Genomic DNA, 17627 nt, shown 5'->3' with positions numbered 1-17627 from the left:
CAACAGTACATTCTTGGCAGTATTAATAACTTTTCAAACAATTGTAACCTTGACCTTCTTTCTTTCTATTTTTTTTAACTGTCAGTGAACAAAAGAACTGGGATGTACAATATGAAGGTACATGTGAATTGTAAAAAAAATTAAATAAGAAGGGAGGGAGAGGGACGCAAAGGAAGAGAACAGGACCGTATTTTAGTGGGAGCTTATACTAGCAATCATACCAGATTTTACTAGTTGGTGGATATGGCTTCTATCTTCAATTTTGCACTATTAGTCTAGTTGTATTTTCATTCTGTTTCCCTTTCCTCTGTCATTATTCCCCCTGTAAAGGAGATCCACTATAACCATATTTTATTAAATTGTTCCATTCGCAGGTTTAGTGAGTGTTATTCTTTCCATTAGGAATATCCTCTATGGTATCCATCCATTCTCTCAATGTGGGGGTTTCGTGGTGTAGCCAATGTCTAGTGATATTTTTCTTAGCTGCTGTTACCATGATTACATATAAGTGTTTGTAGATGTTTCCAGTCATAAAATCAAAATTTATCTAAGATGAATGTTTTAAAATTATTGGGAATTTAAATATGGAATATATCTTTCATTGTTTTATGTATTTCCAACCAGAAGAGGCGCAGCCTTGGGCAGTCCCAGAATATATGCCAATGGGTTGCATCGCGGCTTCTGCATTTTCTCCAGCAAATGGGTTATTCCCCTGTGAAATGAGTTTTCATCTTTGGTGTAATGAAAAATCTTATTAAGCATTTCCATGCAAATTCCTTTATATAGGTGAATTGGTGCACTTCCACTGTAGTTCACAGTAGTTATGCCATTCTTCTTTTGCCATTTTCAGTTCTCCTTCTTTTTCCCATTTAGATTTTTATATAATCAGTAGAATGACTTTCACTATATTTAGCTGGGATGTTTCAGCCACTAAAATCATGACAGGCCATTTTCAAAATGATCAGATGCCATTCTTAAGGCTTAAAAGCAGACACTCACCTCATCTTTGCTGCTCTCCTTAAAAGAGCGGCATCTTGACACATGAGCTGTGGCTCCAGTTGTTGAAATCACCCCACGTATCCCTGTTCCCGCCTCCTCCTGTTGCCCAAAAAGCTCCTCTACAGAGCGAACGTCAATCTGGTACTGCTGCTGCCGCACTGCCAGCGTCCAGATGTTTGGTTTTCCCCGCACCTTTTCCTCTGGGATGGGCTTCCAGAAGAAACTTCTCACACGGCGCTTCTTCCTCACGTTGTGGTTGGTGGACATGGTTGCCGGAGGTGGGGGAGGTGGGGGTACGCCTGGAGGTGGAGGAGGGAGGGGCGGTGGTGGCAGAGCTTCGTGCTGAAGGATGTCTGGGGCATCACTGAGGGAAGGCAAGGTGGAGTTGGTCTGAGCAGACATAGAGGACGGGTCAGAGGTAGTGATGGAGGAAGTGGTGCAGCTGCTCCCCTCACTGCTGCTGCTCTCTGGCTCATTGGTTGTGGATGAACAACTCATAACAAGCATCACTCAGGTTAACACTCAGCATATAAACTATGCTGAGGGAGTGTGTTAGAGAAACTAAAAATAAATTTTTGATCGATTTTTCCCAATCATCAGAATTTATTTCAGGACAACTACTCTGTTTTCCTTTACGTCCATCAGTTAAATCTGAGGAAGATGAAAATTATGCAGCGTGTCCTCTTACTGCTGCAAAAACGTAGATGTCCTTTCATCTAGTCACACTAAAGGGAACATGTCATTTGATGTTGTCCATCTCCTTCACTCAACTGGTCATCCATCATGCTGAGCAAATCCTTTGAAGGTTATCTTCCAGAGGAAGGGGACAGGGGGTGACGATGGCCATGGATCTACAAGAGGAACAAAAACAAGACAGGATTACACTGAGGTAGTCAAGCATGTCAACATGGGCAATCTGGAATTAGGGAAAATTAAGAGGTGCTGCAAATCAAAAGAGCAGGGGTACCCAGACAAAGGGGCTCAAAATGGGGGAAATAGTAAATCCTTTTTTTTAATGTGTTGAAGGCCTTTGAAGTCAAGCGCTGGTGTGTATAATGGTCTGAGACATTACACACAGCTTACCTTCTGTTACATAATGTGGTATCACTCTTAAACTGTTCTCATGTAGCAAGCCACTAAGAAAGATAACTTATGTAATGACAAATTATGTAACAAAAATGTCAGTTTCATTAAAGAATGTATTGTTTTGTATATAGTGCAGTTGTTTTGTTAGTTTTGTCAAGAAGTTGCTTAATAGACCTTATAGGGATAGCCTGTATATGTCAAAAAACAAAAATTTGTAGCAGTCAAATGTGACATTTTAAGACTAAATTCTACTAAATTCCAATAAGACTTCTTGCTTTGAATCAGAGGAACCTGTACTAGAAAATAGCTGTTTAAAGTTTTGCTCTTTTAGGAACCTTTAACTCAGGTTATTCTGCTTAAAACCTGATCTTGGTATATTTGTCTCTCAGCTGGAGCATTGTGTGGGTGGTAAAGGTTTTACTCTTGATTGTTTAAATCTTATTGAGTAGACATAAGCTTTTCTGTCAGACTAGATAGTCTTTCAACAATATCAGCTTCTCAGTCCAGATAATTTTCCTTTATATGCTTTTGTTAGGCTCTATTGTCAGATAATGTGGGATTTCATTTCATTGCTATGCAGACAATTCACTGATTGATTTGCCTCTTATAAAAGTAGTAACAACTGTTTGGATGAGAGTTCTTTTCAACTTGAAGAAGCAAAAGATGGAAGTGGTACTTTTTTGGTATCAACCAGTCCCTGTTTTCTCATCTGCAACATGTCCAAATTGCTGCAGCTCAACTTCTGACAGGCATCTTTGAATTGGCCCAGTTCATTTTACAAGTGACTTTAAAATCTTACTTTAACACTCTCATGAACCTTTGTACCAGTGACTCAAAGACTCTATTAAGAAGATCATGTTGAAATGATGATGGAAATTTAACCACAGCATTGTTTGCCAAACACTGCAAATCTTGAAAAGGAAATCTCTTTCTCCTTTCTGAATCAAAAATATCACGTGCAAACCAGGCACACAACAAACACCAACATTATTACTGATCTGACATTACCTCTAAAAAAAAACAAAAACAAAAAACTAGGGTGGTTGGCGAAGAAGTTATCGCATAAAGAAAGGGACAAAACGCAGAGTAAGGTTGTTTCCATAGTGGAGAGCACTGCGAGATCTAAAGAGGCTACAATTTGACTCAAAGCTAGCTCTTCTCCTGGACAGTAAATAACAGCATAACGTTAAAAGTTACTTTGACCTGTTCCACAAAATGGGGATATTATTTTGCTCAGTGTGTTTGCACATTTATTCGCAGACGAGGTGAGTTGGGGGTGGGGGAAGAGACAGAGGGAGGTGTGGCTCATGACACTTTGTTGTGGTCTACAGGCAGAGCACAACAGCAAAACTTGGGGTGAAATGATTTTGTTTTTGCCCTTTTAAGCTTGATTCATAGCTGAATTGCTAATTTGCTTTTACTGCTTTACTGTGATCCAGTAACTTTGCATCAGGTAGGCCTTTATATCCACATTTAAATAACACTACTTTGAACCACATGATGATCTCTCTGCTTAAAGAAATCCAGAGCAATGAGGATTCTTATCCTTCTCCTTGTGGTAGAATCTGGAAGTTTGCTCAACCTGTTCTACGCAGCAGGGACTCATAACCACATACACTGATGGCCGATATGTTTGCAGCATAACACAAAATATATGAACTTAGATTTAAACTTGCACATGCTCATTGGCTGTTACTGGCATCACTACAGGAAAGTAAATCATACACAATGGCCTCTTTAAATGTTGTGTAAATGTTGTAAACTGTGTTCAGTGTCTCAGAATTTGAAATAAAGACCTGGCTGATGTTTCTTTTAATGCTGAGATTGCATTAACAGTATATTTGAACTGGGGTTGGGTATCAAAACTCATTGTCAACTAAGATTTATTAAAGGAAATTACTGGTTGTAGTTATAATCTTTAGTGCTGGTGATAACTGGAGCCGCTGGAGTTGATAGCCCTGAGAAGAATGCTGCACAAGGTGCTGAACATAATGGACAAGTCTTACACCATTTACACAACACAGTGAAGAACAGCACGTGTTCAGTGGTGGACTTGATCAAGTTCATCTCAAGACAGAGAGATACCAGAGATCCTTCCAAACCAGCAGCCATCACCCTCCAGAACAAGGATTAATCTTTAAATGAATTATTAATATAATTAACATATTTTAAAACAAACAAAAAAAAACTACAACAACATTTCTCTCTGGGATGAATAAAGTATTTTTCATTTCATTCATTATTTCCATAAGAAAAAAAAAAGTTTAGATTACTGTTAACAATTCCTGAGTCTTAACAAGACCATGGAAGGACCACTATGTAGGTTCTAGAAACCCATCACTTCGAACCTATTTACCAGTACCTGTGTACAATTACAGTGGACCTGCCTGCGTGATTGCATCATGCACCAACATAAAGAGCTATCTGTCATAATGCATGGTGATTGGGACTTTAATGCAGGCTCAAGGGCAAGAGTCAGGCTGATGTGGCAATATCAGTCATTAAATCCTGCCTCCCCCAAAAAAGCTCCAATGACAAGAGACCGCCAAAACAAAAGAACAAGACTACTTGACAGAAAAGACCCGGATCTGACATGAACAAAAGAAACGTACTCATACAGGAGTAGCTGATTACAAATGAGGAGCAGGTGTGGTAATCAGTAACTGAAGTCCAGGTGTGACATGAACAGCAAATAAAACCGCTGAATTTGAACTCTTTCACTATTATAACTTCAAAAGTGGCAGTTGATTAGAATAACAACTGAAAAATAAAAAAATTTAATCTAAATTGATCATATTCACAAAATTAACTAAAATATTATGAATACAAAAGAATGTCATTAGATGTGTCATTTAATTAAAAGTTCAGTAAACCTCATAGTCAGTGGATAATGAAAGCCAGCCTTTCTCGTCTTTATTAAATCAGCTTTGGCTGTTAGCTCAGTTGGAGGGAAACATTTGTTTCCGGGGCTCCATCACAGTCACAGACACAAGAGTTGACATGGCTACAGTGATCTGATACTCCTGTGTACAAACAAAGAGATGAATAGAAAGTCTGGCAGAAAACAGGAGATCAATCAGAGGCATAGTGGTGAGGGAGTGTCTCAAGTCTTGAGTGTCTTGATGCAACTTAAAGAAATATAATAGGTTTAAGGGAGAGAAAAAAAAATCTAATTTGGGATCAGATCTTCTGAATAATAGCAGTATTGACAAATATTTGGTAACAGCTTCAAAGTGACCATTTTCTGGGGAATTCTCTGCCTTCAAAATCTCACTGATATCTCAGGCTGCTTCACAGCCTGTTCAACCCGATACTCTGAGTTTGTTACTAATTAATAAAGCAGACGTCACTAATCGCCTCATGTTCCCAGCTCCAACCTGCACACTCAGCGGCCATGTCCTCAGAGCTGGACCACACCGTCACTCATGCTTCATTCATGAGACTGTTAGAACATCTGACCTCACACAGAGTCATCTCTGCACCAACGTGCAGACTCTGCTGTGAAGCAGCTGTAATAAAGGAAACACGACAACAATGCCTGACATCTTTCGTTGAAATTTCTTTCTAATGTTCTTTATTATCTGGGCTGGTTTGAAGGAGGCTGTCTTTGCTTTTTTGCAGAGTTATATGAGATTATTTAACAGCTCTTGTGTCTATTAAATATGAAACTCCAGTTTAATGGGCTGGAAGACTTTCCTGTATACTTTGTCTTAATGTGCTCAGACTCACTTCCACTGAAGAATTAAGCTGAGTGTCAGTGATTGATCTGTGGTGTATCAGTCACTTCATTACATGTCATTCTGAGTGAAAAGACAACAAGACGCAAACCGAGATCATTAGCCTAACATGATTTACAGAAAAGAAAACCCATCTGTCAGTAAGACAACACAGAGAAGCCCCCAGGCAAAGAAAACAGAGAGAGAGTGGACCCACACATCAACCATCTGCCATGAATGAACACAGTGTTTCATGTAAAGGTGCACCTGCTGTTGACCCCAAGGCATCCTGATCCTATCAATCTTCATTATAAACAAGGAAAACCACACCCTTTATCATTTAGTCTGACAGGTAGCACAGCCAAAATCACAGGCCACCAGTCTTATTAAGAGGTATTGAGTTTCCACTACAGAGGGGTTTGAACCCCTCCTAAAACAACAAAACATCCTAAACATTTTCTTTTTCTTTATTTTATAATGTTTTTTTCATAGCACATGTAGGCTAAAAGCAATGTGACAGGAAGGTGGGCGGAGTGAAAGTACTGACATGCAGCAAAGGACCAAATGTTGAGACGTGGACCACGGCAACAAAGACCTTAGCGTCCATACAGGGGTTGAGTTGAACTACACAACACCCCACATGTCTTATTCTTATTGGAAGTTAATACCCACCCTCATACTGAAGCTTGCAGCTAGTTATGTAAGCATAGGTAAAACTTATTCAGCTTATTTGCAGAGTGTAAAAACAGGTTTCCTAACATTTGCATAATAGAAATACCACGAATCATGTTTATAGGTAGGAGCAAAAGGAGCAAACACCTTAAACTGGTCAAATTAGCACAAAGTGTTCCACTATTAAGATGTTTTACACTCACATGTCTTTAAAACATTATTAAAGGTCTACACAAATATTACACATATTGTTTATTAATCTATCGGCCTGCAGTTCATATGATGAGCTCCATGCCTTTGGTCATTCTTTTTCATTTGTTTTTTTATTAGAACTTTGTGAAGGGACAACAATAATAAGGCAAGAGTGGGTTGTTTATGATCGAAGTACTTATGATATAATACATTTTAATCTTTTGATGCTAATTTTGAGATTGGGACCAACAGATTTCAATAAAATTGCTAAACAAAATGCCAAATTTATGATGTTATAATAGTTTGTATCTACCATAATGTTATTGGATGTGGAAGACTGGAAAATATTGCTTGTTTTGCACCCATTCTCTGCAAGGACCTGCTTTCAAATGTTATTCAACATATACAGGGATGTTCTTGTATGTATGTTTTCCCACCATCTCCACAAAAACAAGTTTACCTCCAAAAAAAAAAAAAAAAAAAGCTTGACTGCTTAAAAGAAATACTAACATTTTAGAGAGTTGCTTTTATAAACGTGAACGTTACTGTGGACATCAAATCATTCTCTATGGCTGACACAACACTTGGGATATAAGTCTGTCTCTGCTCAATTAGTACTAGAACATCTGAGACTGAGGTTTTAACAAGGTCAAAATTACAATCAGTCTAATCTGAACTGGTTGGGTCCTTCTCCATTGTTATAGCTCTCAAACAGCAACCTCTAGGGCTGAAAAATGAAGCCAGTCCGGAGGTTTCTAAAACTGCTTTTCCTTGATTGGGCATTTGAGACTGGCTACACACAAGTCAAATGAGGCATGGCCACATTGAGTGATGGTGAGTGCTATGACCAGGCATGTACCAACGGCTCTACTGGTGGTGAGAAACGGCTGCTTTTCAGCTTTAACAATGATCAGGCCAGAAAATTTGGATTAACTGGACTGTAAGACACAATGTACTACCATCCCATTCTGTTGTAGCTTACAGGTTGTCCCTGGAAATTACTGTGATGGCTGAATCAGACAGATACTGAAATGCATGCACCGGAAAAGGCTTGAAGTTAAGTCCAACAAATAAGTTTAAGTAACAGTTTATAAAACCAAGTAATCAGTCTAAGAGGCAAAATTTCACAAATAATGGCTTGGCCAAAAAAAAAAATCCAAGATGAAAACAGTGTCAAAAAGTCCACACATAAACAACGCAAGGATGAACAAGGCAAAAAGGCTACAACCAGCAACAATCTGAGGTCAAATACTTACAAGACCAAGATGAGGAGGGCAGGAGACTGGGAAAGTCCATTAATACATCAGAGTTAGTGGACCTAACTCCAGTCTACCTTTGATGCTTTCAGGGCCAGAACTGCACACAGTTCTTCTGTATACAAATTATACATTAGGGGTGTTGAATTTAACCGTCTCTACAAAGCATCGCAATGCGGATGAGGACGATTCTGCATCGATGCAGCAACAAAACATATTCAATTATAATTTCTACATTCTGCCGCTGCTTGCATGTGTGGTGTGATCTAGCCTGCCGCAGCAGCTCAGCAGATCCGGGGATGAATCCGTTTTGAAACCTTTACTTAGGAAAGCTGTAAAACTAAGCAAACATACAAAAAATACATCAGTATCTCACTGGAAATACATTAATTGTCCCAGTTAAAACATGTAACATTACAAAAACATTGTTGACATGTTTATAATGTTTGTCAATATCAGAACATTTAGATTTATTTCTGAAATAATTATAAATAAACTGGAAGTTCATAATTGTCTGATTGTTTGTATTCATTGATGAAAAAAGCAACAATGTGCTGTAATAAAGAAAACTGAGGATGCAACACATAGTGATGCATCGTGATGAATCATGGAATTAAAACTGAACTGAATTGTGAGACCAGAGAAGATGCACAGGCCCAATTAATGCAAGACCTATGAGTGACTATGGAGCAAAAAACAACACTAATGAAAAGTTATTTTTGTTGTCTCTTCTAGAGAACCAGGAGACAACAGTTGCATCTGAGACAAACTTTAAAGCTAAAAAAAAGCTCAATAATATATTTCTGACACAAATTATGTCATTGAAAAAATATTCCCCAATCGAAGGTATTATTTTTTTTTTTTTTTCTTGCCACAGCCATCTGACAACCTCCAGAAATGATCTTGCAACCCCCCACGGTGTTCTTCTATTGTATTAATAAAAAAATAAAAAAAAATAAAAAATAAGAAAAATCTACTTTAACTAAAAAGTTAACTGTCAACAAATTTTCAGGGAGACAAACAAAATTTACTCAAACTACATTTAACTTTCAGATGTGTAATGCTGAAGGTCAAGGCGACACCGCCTGCTATAATAATCCCCTGCTGCCAGCTTCCAGTTCAATTTCCTGAGGGTCAGCAGGTCCCTGCAGAGCAATAGTCTTTCACTCACACCGTAGGGGCAAAGAGGTGCATTCACAGGGGATTTAGCCATTCCTGCTCTATCATCATTGCCATGGGAACACTTGTTAGCAGAGAGCAGATTGCGTAAAGCTCAGTGGGATGTCACTGTCGAGCCTGTTTGCTTCCAACCACCTTGATCCTAGCTACTCCAAATAACAGCGGTGACGGGGAAGCCAGTGATGGGATTTTAGTTATTAGTTGAGATTTTTTTTCACGTCTGTAACACAAATGTGACAATGTGCTGCAAATTTAGATGTTTTTGTGATTAATTACTTGGTCCACAAATTTAAAGTTTGGCCAAATTTGACATCTTTGACTTTTCATCTGATCACTCTAAGAAAATCATCCATAATGATGTAAAAAAGCAAAGCAACCCCATTTTACTGACATTTTTGTTCCACTTAATCAAACTGTGAATTAAAGTTAAAAGAAATATATATAATACTGCTGTTAAACGGCTTTTCTAAGACTTATTAATGTGAAAGTAACGTGTTTTGTTGCAGCAAAAATCAGTAACAGCCAATTCTACGTGTCTTTTATTCATGGCTGTACTGTGTTAAGCTTGGAAGCTTTCCAAAGATGCTGTAGGTTAATGTTATCGTATTTTCTATTAAAGGACACATTAACTAAGTGTTTAATGCATATTCAAGCCAGAATCATTCTAATTATGTCTTCACATTAGGCCTTCACCTCTTGCCGTTTGTTTTGTGGGTCTTCCTGCAAACCAGTGATAATGAGAGGTGACTAATGTTTTGTCTCCATCCTGTCTGCACTGATCCAGCCCTCCATACCCAACATTAAGGCTCTCTTTATGGCTTCCACGAGGGATTTCTGGCTGACAACCATTTAAAGGGGCTTATAAATGTATGACATATATAAATAGACTGCTGTCTCTATGAACAAATATACACACACTGTAGCTCACAACATATGTTGTGTACCCTGTGTTCTGTAGCTGTTTATTGTGTTTGCTTGGACAAGTTAAGGAGGACTTTGAGCCCATTTGGGAACTCACAGCACTGACTCATCTTCTGATTTCCAGTTGTTGATTACATAAAAGAGGGCACAGAATAGGGCTTATTGTAAACACACACTATCCAGGTTACCATTGTCTTGGCATCAAATACAACAGAATGTCACAAAACAGAAAATATGTAACACTTTGCAGGTGTGTGTAGGGATAGCAGCTCAACATGCTGGAGACTGACAGACTGCAGCAGGATCACTGGTGTAATCAAGCCAAATAACCTGCTCCGTAATATCAATCACAAAAAAACAGCTGTCTCATTCTTAAGTTTGACCCACCTCTTTAACATCAACCTGCTTTTCTATTTGTTTTTGTTAGATGGACAAAATGGAACAAAATATTAAATATTTGCTTAACAGCCACCTCATTTCGCAGGTTGTATAACACAAATTATCCACAGAAAGCCCAAACAATCACCCCCCACCTTCATAAAAAGCTGTCGCAGTAGCAAACACTGTAGACAAGGGTCCTATTATTCCGGAAATCCTGGATTTATCAAATATTTTTAAAGACTGAGCACTTGCACCTTTATGTCTGTGTTTTCTGAGTAAACCCTAGCAGATCTGGACAAGGTGAATTATTCATATAAGCATGAATAACCTCACTTCCATCCCATCTGCTGCCCTGAGCTGTCTCTCATCCACCAAGAGGACCCACATTTGTCAGCTATACCTAATTTAAATGTTCAGATCGGGTTCTGGGGAAAAAATAAATAAAAAAAAAACAAAACCAAGGATGAAAGATGATTCTTTCAAAAGCTTGAAAAACTAATTTTCTGACAGATGCTTTGGTTGAGCAACCACATAAACTCTAATATTAGACAATGCCATCTCTCTGCTATTTTATTTATTTTTTGTTAAAAAAGAAGAGATTTCTGAGCCTGTCTATTCAATCTGTTGTAAATGGACAAGATTTAAATCCAATCAATATACAGTAAAAGAGATGTTACAGAACTTCTAACATCGCCGAACATGTTAGGCAACATATGGAAAGTAGGTTGTCAAACTCACAGAATAAAATAACAAAACACGGCCATGTGAGCTAAAGCAAGTTGTGCACAGAGGATTAACACGGCTCAAACAGAACTCAACATTTTGCCCACTCTCAAATCTGCAAAATCGCTTCTAAGGGGATTAATACAAGGTGCTATTTGTCTTGTGAGCAAGGAACAAATTGTTAATAAGGTCAAGGTACAGCGTGGCACCTCATGCCATGTGAAGCTTTATCTGTGGTACTGTCAAACCCCATTCCTACATTCTGCAAGCGTCACATGTCAAGTTATCCTTAAAGGAAATTTTTTGTTAGTTTGTTTTTCCATAAATACAAACACTGACATTGTGGTAAGTTTGCTGATTTCAGCTCAGTACATTGAGTACAAAAACAAGATAAGAATTACCTTATTTTTATTTTTTTTAAACTTCTGAAATTAATATTGTGACCTTGGCCAAACATCACCAGAAGGATGCTCTCTGTCCTGCTGGACACCAAATGGTTTATACTCATATTTCACATGCTGGAAAACTAGTTCTGTTATTCAATTTATGCTTAGAGCATAAAATATGAAGAATGGTCCACAAAGAGTAAGAGGTCACTGCTACTGCTGATGGCATCTTTTTAAAGTCTGCTTAGTGACTGAAAAATAAGTCAAGTCTGCTCTTTCTAATCTACCTGGAAACTCTCCTAACTGTGCATTTACCTATGAATCAAAACTGCACCACTTCACAAATAATAGTATCAACAGACTGCAGTCTTTCTGCATCAAATTCATATTAAGAGACAACAAAATTTTCATTTAACCCATAAGAGCCCTACATCACATATGTGTTACACACAGTTTCTGAGACATTTTGCTTCAATTTATGGTATAAACTTTGCTCAAAATCCTGCGGAACACAATCTGATACTTGTCTTCTGTCCCCTAAAAGATACCCAGAAGCAAAAAACCACATTATAATATTTTTAATGTATGACATAGTAATAAATGTCTCCCAAAAAAATGTTAATTTTTTTGTTAAATTTTGTTAAAGACCTCATATTAAAAAAATTTCACTTTTCTTACGATTTTTTTCATGGGTCGGGCCTTAATGGGTTAAAATAAAGATTTTTATGAGAAATAAGTCATAAAAGAATCCATCTTTTCAAGCTCCAATATATTATCTTGTGGCAGAAACAGAAAAATCTGAGGAAATCATCATCCTAACTTTACTTTTGAATGTTTTAAAAGGTTACACAATCAATTTATATTCACTGGCTGGTCCTATATAGTCTGCTATAGAAACCTCTGGACAGTCACAAGATAAATTGAGTTAAAAATCCAACCAGCACCCTCGTTATTAAAAGCTAGCAAATGGAAGCACTTTGGCATCTATTGACTAAAATATTTTGGAAACATGACAAACATGAGAAATCATTTTACATATTTCCTGCAGGGGAAGGGTGAAAAACATCCAGCCGTAGCTGCTGCTGATCAGATGACCATGAAGCAATCAATGTCAAAGCTTCATCCCAACTAAGAAAATCACAAACTCTACTGCAACCTATACAGCCAGAAATTCATGGTTGTATTCAGTCTTAGAATTTTTGCTCTGTGCACTTTGGAACTGAAATATAACACCTCATCTTGAAGATTTTATATTGATACAGGGACAACCACACTCAGAAACAAGACAAAAACCAAAGTCATTGAATAGTAAACAGCTTACCATTTTGCCACATTTCCACAAAATCATTTGTCATTATTATAATGCATTTCATCACAGATAACCAACAGGCAGCATCTCATGTGCCCCAAACAGGAGCAGTAAATAAATGATTATTTCACTCATCACATAACAGGAGGAAGTTGGTTAGAAGTCTGTTGACTGAGAATATGCAGAAGTCTGTATTTATTAACTACAAGTATGATGCAGGTACATCTTTCGGCTTGTTCTGTTTGACGAATATTCCCCATCACCTGCTAATTTTGTGCAATTTTTTAAGCATCTACTGTGTCAATCATTTAATAAATTTACTTTCTTACATTTTAAATATTTTATAAGGTCTTCCTATATGGGTCTATTAAACAAACCATCTGGAGCATCAAATTCAGAAAAAGGTTGCAAACTGAAAGAGAAAATTGTGTATTTTTTTACCTCGCAAACCCATTATAGTCATATCGACAAACAGCCTAATAACTCCAGTTATCCCAGATTAACCCCCCTTAAAGTGTTAGAAAATACTGGAGAATTTAGTCACAACAACACCCCACTCTGTTTTTTTTCAGTGTTAATTGATGCCATCCTACTGGAAATCACTTCTATTTCTCATAAAGGACCTAACCAATAGAATTATCAATGACTGGCTTTCACAATGAGAGGGACTGAACTCGTGATGACAGAAATGTGGGTTTCTGGGTTATGTAGTGCAGTCAGAGAAGGACGTAACACTTAGAGGCTGTTTGAGGCGATTATAGTTCTGATTAATGACCATGTCTAAGAATTATGGTATTGTGTTCAGCTGCTCCAGAGTCCTGTTAAAAGAGAGCTGCATGCTCCTTATTTGTAGGTTGTCTTGGATAAAAGTGTGTGCTAAATAACTAAACATGAATGTAAGCAAGGCAGCTGGAGGAGAATGATTGTTGACTGATTCAGTTTGTTCACAACTTCCACAACCTTAAGTTTGGTTTTATTTACTTTATCAACAACCACAGTTAATAAAAAGTACCTTCCATGAATTTCTTAATATATGCTTCTCAAAAAATTCTACCACAGAAATCAACATAAGTAAGACCCTGAAAATTAAAGCACATTTTATTGTCTCTGTTGAACAGAGGAAACAATGGAATTCTGTAGACTGCTGAGGCAAAAACTGTGCCTAAAGAGGCTTTTTCACATTTTTTATCAAAGAAAACCAATTCAGATGCATTAAACTAAACTACTGCAATTAAAAGATGGTGACGGACAAAGTGAGAAATATTGTGTTATTGTACAAGTCAGCTCTAAATTACACAGATGGGGTATTGTTCCAAGCAGAAAAAAAGGCCAGAAAATAGTCTAGTGAAGATGCATCTGCACATACATCTAAGGCCAGACCCTCAAACTTGCAACTGAGCTCTCTTCACTATACAGTATAGCCCAAACACCTGCACAGTACAAGAATGATGGATGTTATAAGGAGGACATGCAGATACAGTAGAGTAGCCCCCAACATAACATATCCCCTCAAGCTTAGCCCAAATCTTCTAATAACAGCCTGCATCTGAAACAAGGTTTTCAGATTTTGAAGATTAAAGCTGTCAGTTTGCAAAGCACGCGGGCCAGCTCTGTCAATTACTGTTTAAGCAGGCTTCAGACAGATTCAGCTAAGACTTATATGAATGACCACCACACCTGGAGCCTGTCAGCTGACCTGCAGCTCAACATTAGATTTGCTTCATCATATAACCAACTGTAAAACCAGTGTAAATCTTAAGCAAACAACAATCTGTGCTAATCTTAATAACTGACCCAGCAGAAAAATGTGTTGAGCAGCTCACTCCTTAAAATGTTGCAAGTTAGCAGCGGATAATTTAGTGCTATATTCTATATGTAAACTGGAAAGCTACTCGGTGAGCACAACTCTCTGCCAATGCTAATGTGCTAGTGTTGCATTTTTAAAGTAAGTGGTTCAGATCTGCACCAAAGTTTAGCACATTTTCTGCCGATCCACCTCATCATGTATAGTAGCCCATACATGATTTTTCACTAAGGCAGGAAGGCATTTTTGGATCATAGTAGAATTTGTTCATTCAAACAAGGAAAAGATATCCTTTCTATTCATTTTACCAAATGTCTTGGAGTGGACATCTTCTCCTTTTCCACCAACTCTCTAAACCCAGGATATAAAATTCAGGGTTGTAAAACTGCTGAAAATTATCCCAGCATGTGCCAGGTGAGGCGGATAATGCTGAAATGAGATTGTCATTCATACTGTGATTCTGAGGTATCTTAAGTATAATTAATTGTAAAACTGACTAATGTGTTGAAGCATTAGAACAGTGATAAGACACATAAGAAATATTTAGCTATAATTATAGTATGAATGCAGTGGCCACTTTTTATTTCTACTCTCTTCTCCATCCTTTCAGTGAGGGTTGTCAAATGATTTATGACACAGTAGTGTCAATAATAGTTAAGCAGGCATTTTACAAAAGCACAGCACACAATATCTCACAAAACAAGCCGTGAATCTCCTGATGAAATATACAAAGGAAGAAAAAGTAAACCAGGTGAAACAAAATCCACACAGGCGAGGTAATGACAAGACGAATACATCATCTGTAAGGCTACAGATCAAAAACCAGAGCTTTGCTGCTTGTTCTTTTGTTAACAGGTGATCGGTGTCTGGCCTGCAGCAGACCACTGCGTCTGTATCACCTCTGGTTCAGGCCTCCAATTGTTGCTTCAGCAATCTGAGCCTGGTGCCAAGATCTGCTTTAGGGCAAATCCACCTCTTGGCTTCACAGCTTTGTGCAGCTTTAAAGCTGAGTCCGATGCAGACACTTACAGATTTATCACAGAACTTTGAACACAGCAACATGAGCGAAAACCTGCTTTAACAACTAGCTGAAACCGATACATCCTGAATGAGATGCAGGTTGAGATATACAAAGATGACAAATAAAGCAGCTGTTCAGGTCACCATAGAGACAACTGCAGGGTAACGTGGAGGGAAAGTAAACATGTTTACACAGCACTGGAGAAAAGTGTTCGCCTAACGGCACAGAGACAGTGTTTGATTCATTAAAACACCCTTTAATACCTCCAAAACTCTACGTAAAGGCACACCGATAACATTACAGCCTCGGATTTGTCAGCAACACACAGAAATCCCCAGAGCCGTATCTATCTAGACCTTGTTTGTGAACCGAACTGTGAACAAGGTGTGTCAGTTTTGAGTTTCTTTCATTTCTTTCCCTCGTGTTTTCTAAAGCTTTTTATTTTATTCTTTGTTTTCATTCTTAAACCACTAGGAAAAGTGGGTGATAACATCTGGTGGAGTTTGAGGCGGTACATTAAAACACAACCAAAAGCCCTTTAGTTTTCACCCTACTCTGGTTCTTGTGTCACTTCTCTTACTTTTCGTCATTTTTCACTGCAGGCTAAAACTGAACTCCAAACAAAAGGAAACCTTTTCAGTCAAAAAAGAGCATCCAACTTGGTTGCCAGCATCTATTCAGACCCTCCCAGGCCCCCCACATAAATAAATCAAGCTCCCTAATATCTTCCTCCTCATGATGACGTCAGAGAACTGAGTTTTCCGTGTTACTCTCGGCCTCCACAGCAACCGGGTGGGGGATGACACCGCCCTCTCATGACTTGACCCAGGAAGAGACTCTTTTAACATGTGGCATTCAAGTGATTGTTCTCAGCACTTGAATGGATTGCTCCCTAAATCATCTTGGCGTGGATAAAAGTGTACAAAAGCCAAGGAAGATGTTGTCTGAGGTGCAAGACAAAACCAGCAGGGGCAGTCATAAAAGCCACACATGTTGAGCTGAAAGATTCTTACGCTTAGTTAGGGAAACCACAACACTACTGTAACACAGGTATGCACTGAGTTAAAACGAAAGAAAGAAATAAAAAGTAAAATACAATAGCTGGGCTGAACACTCAACAGCAGAAAATTCCTAATATGGACCAAAATTTAAGCTGTTTAGAGAAATGTTAGAATTAGGCATTTATCACCCTTTACACAGAAACATTTAAAGCTGTATTTAAACAGGTGGATATAGAGGCTTTAGATAATGATAGAGTTGTTCCATTTGACAATGATTATTAGTTCTTTAAAACTTAATCTAGTACGAGTACTTAAAAAAATAGTATCATGTAAATTGCATTAAAGAGCCTTTTCCTATTATAACTTAGACAAAACCACATTAAATTTGACTGAATGTGGTACATGTACCTATGTTCTTGTACCTATTATAAAGCCTTTATTGCTGTCTTAATTTACATGCCAAGCTCTGTGTTTGATAGTCTCGTTCTGCCATTAAAATACTGCCATGTTTCACCCATCCGTTCCCAACGTAGAGTAAAGCAACAGATTCTGGGATAAAACTACAACAAGTCTCCATAGTGATGTCATTTAGGACCCGGACTGCATTGCAGGACACCTTATGTTGTCACCGAGGCGGTTCAAGCAGAAAAATAAACAACGGCATAGAGATTAAATACTCACTCTCCTGCTCTCAATTGTGTTGTCACTGGAGACTTAACCAAAGGAGAGTTACATATAGCCCGTCCACGCGCAGCATGATGCGGTGGTACCGTCCTGCCTCATCTCACTTACCGGATGGATGAGAGGGCTTGTCGGGACACGTATTCCGCTCCGACACCGTTTGGAGTTAGTAGGAGATACTTTTCTCAGGAGAAATGTGTCCGGTTTCTGGGTTATGAGTCACTCAGGTGAGCTGCTGGCGTCCTGGCCGAGCCGCAGCACAAACAGTGCCGACCGACACACCAGCAGCGGGAGACGGTG

At 38.3% G+C, this 17627-nt stretch overlaps 1 protein-coding gene across 1 annotated transcript in view; it reads right to left on the bottom strand.

The window, feature by feature from the left end:
• fhdc1 (FH2 domain containing 1) overlaps positions 1-17593 on the bottom strand; it is a 32116-nt gene extending 14523 nt beyond the window's left edge. The window contains exons 1-2 of the mRNA XM_041983817.1: positions 17439-17593; positions 1000-1850 (exon numbers count right to left, since the gene is read on the bottom strand). Of these exons, the coding sequence (XP_041839751.1) occupies positions 1000-1506 (507 nt within the window). The 5' untranslated portion in view covers positions 1507-1850; positions 17439-17593. The remainder of the gene's footprint in view (positions 1-999; positions 1851-17438) is intronic.
• Positions 17594-17627: the final 34 nt, after the last annotated feature.

Source organism: Melanotaenia boesemani, chromosome 4, assembly GCF_017639745.1.
Source record: "Melanotaenia boesemani isolate fMelBoe1 chromosome 4, fMelBoe1.pri, whole genome shotgun sequence".
NCBI lineage: Eukaryota > Metazoa > Chordata > Actinopteri > Atheriniformes > Melanotaeniidae > Melanotaenia > Melanotaenia boesemani.
The sequence above is the reverse complement of the archived record's forward strand: the minus strand, read 5'-3'. Positions and strand labels throughout refer to the sequence as shown.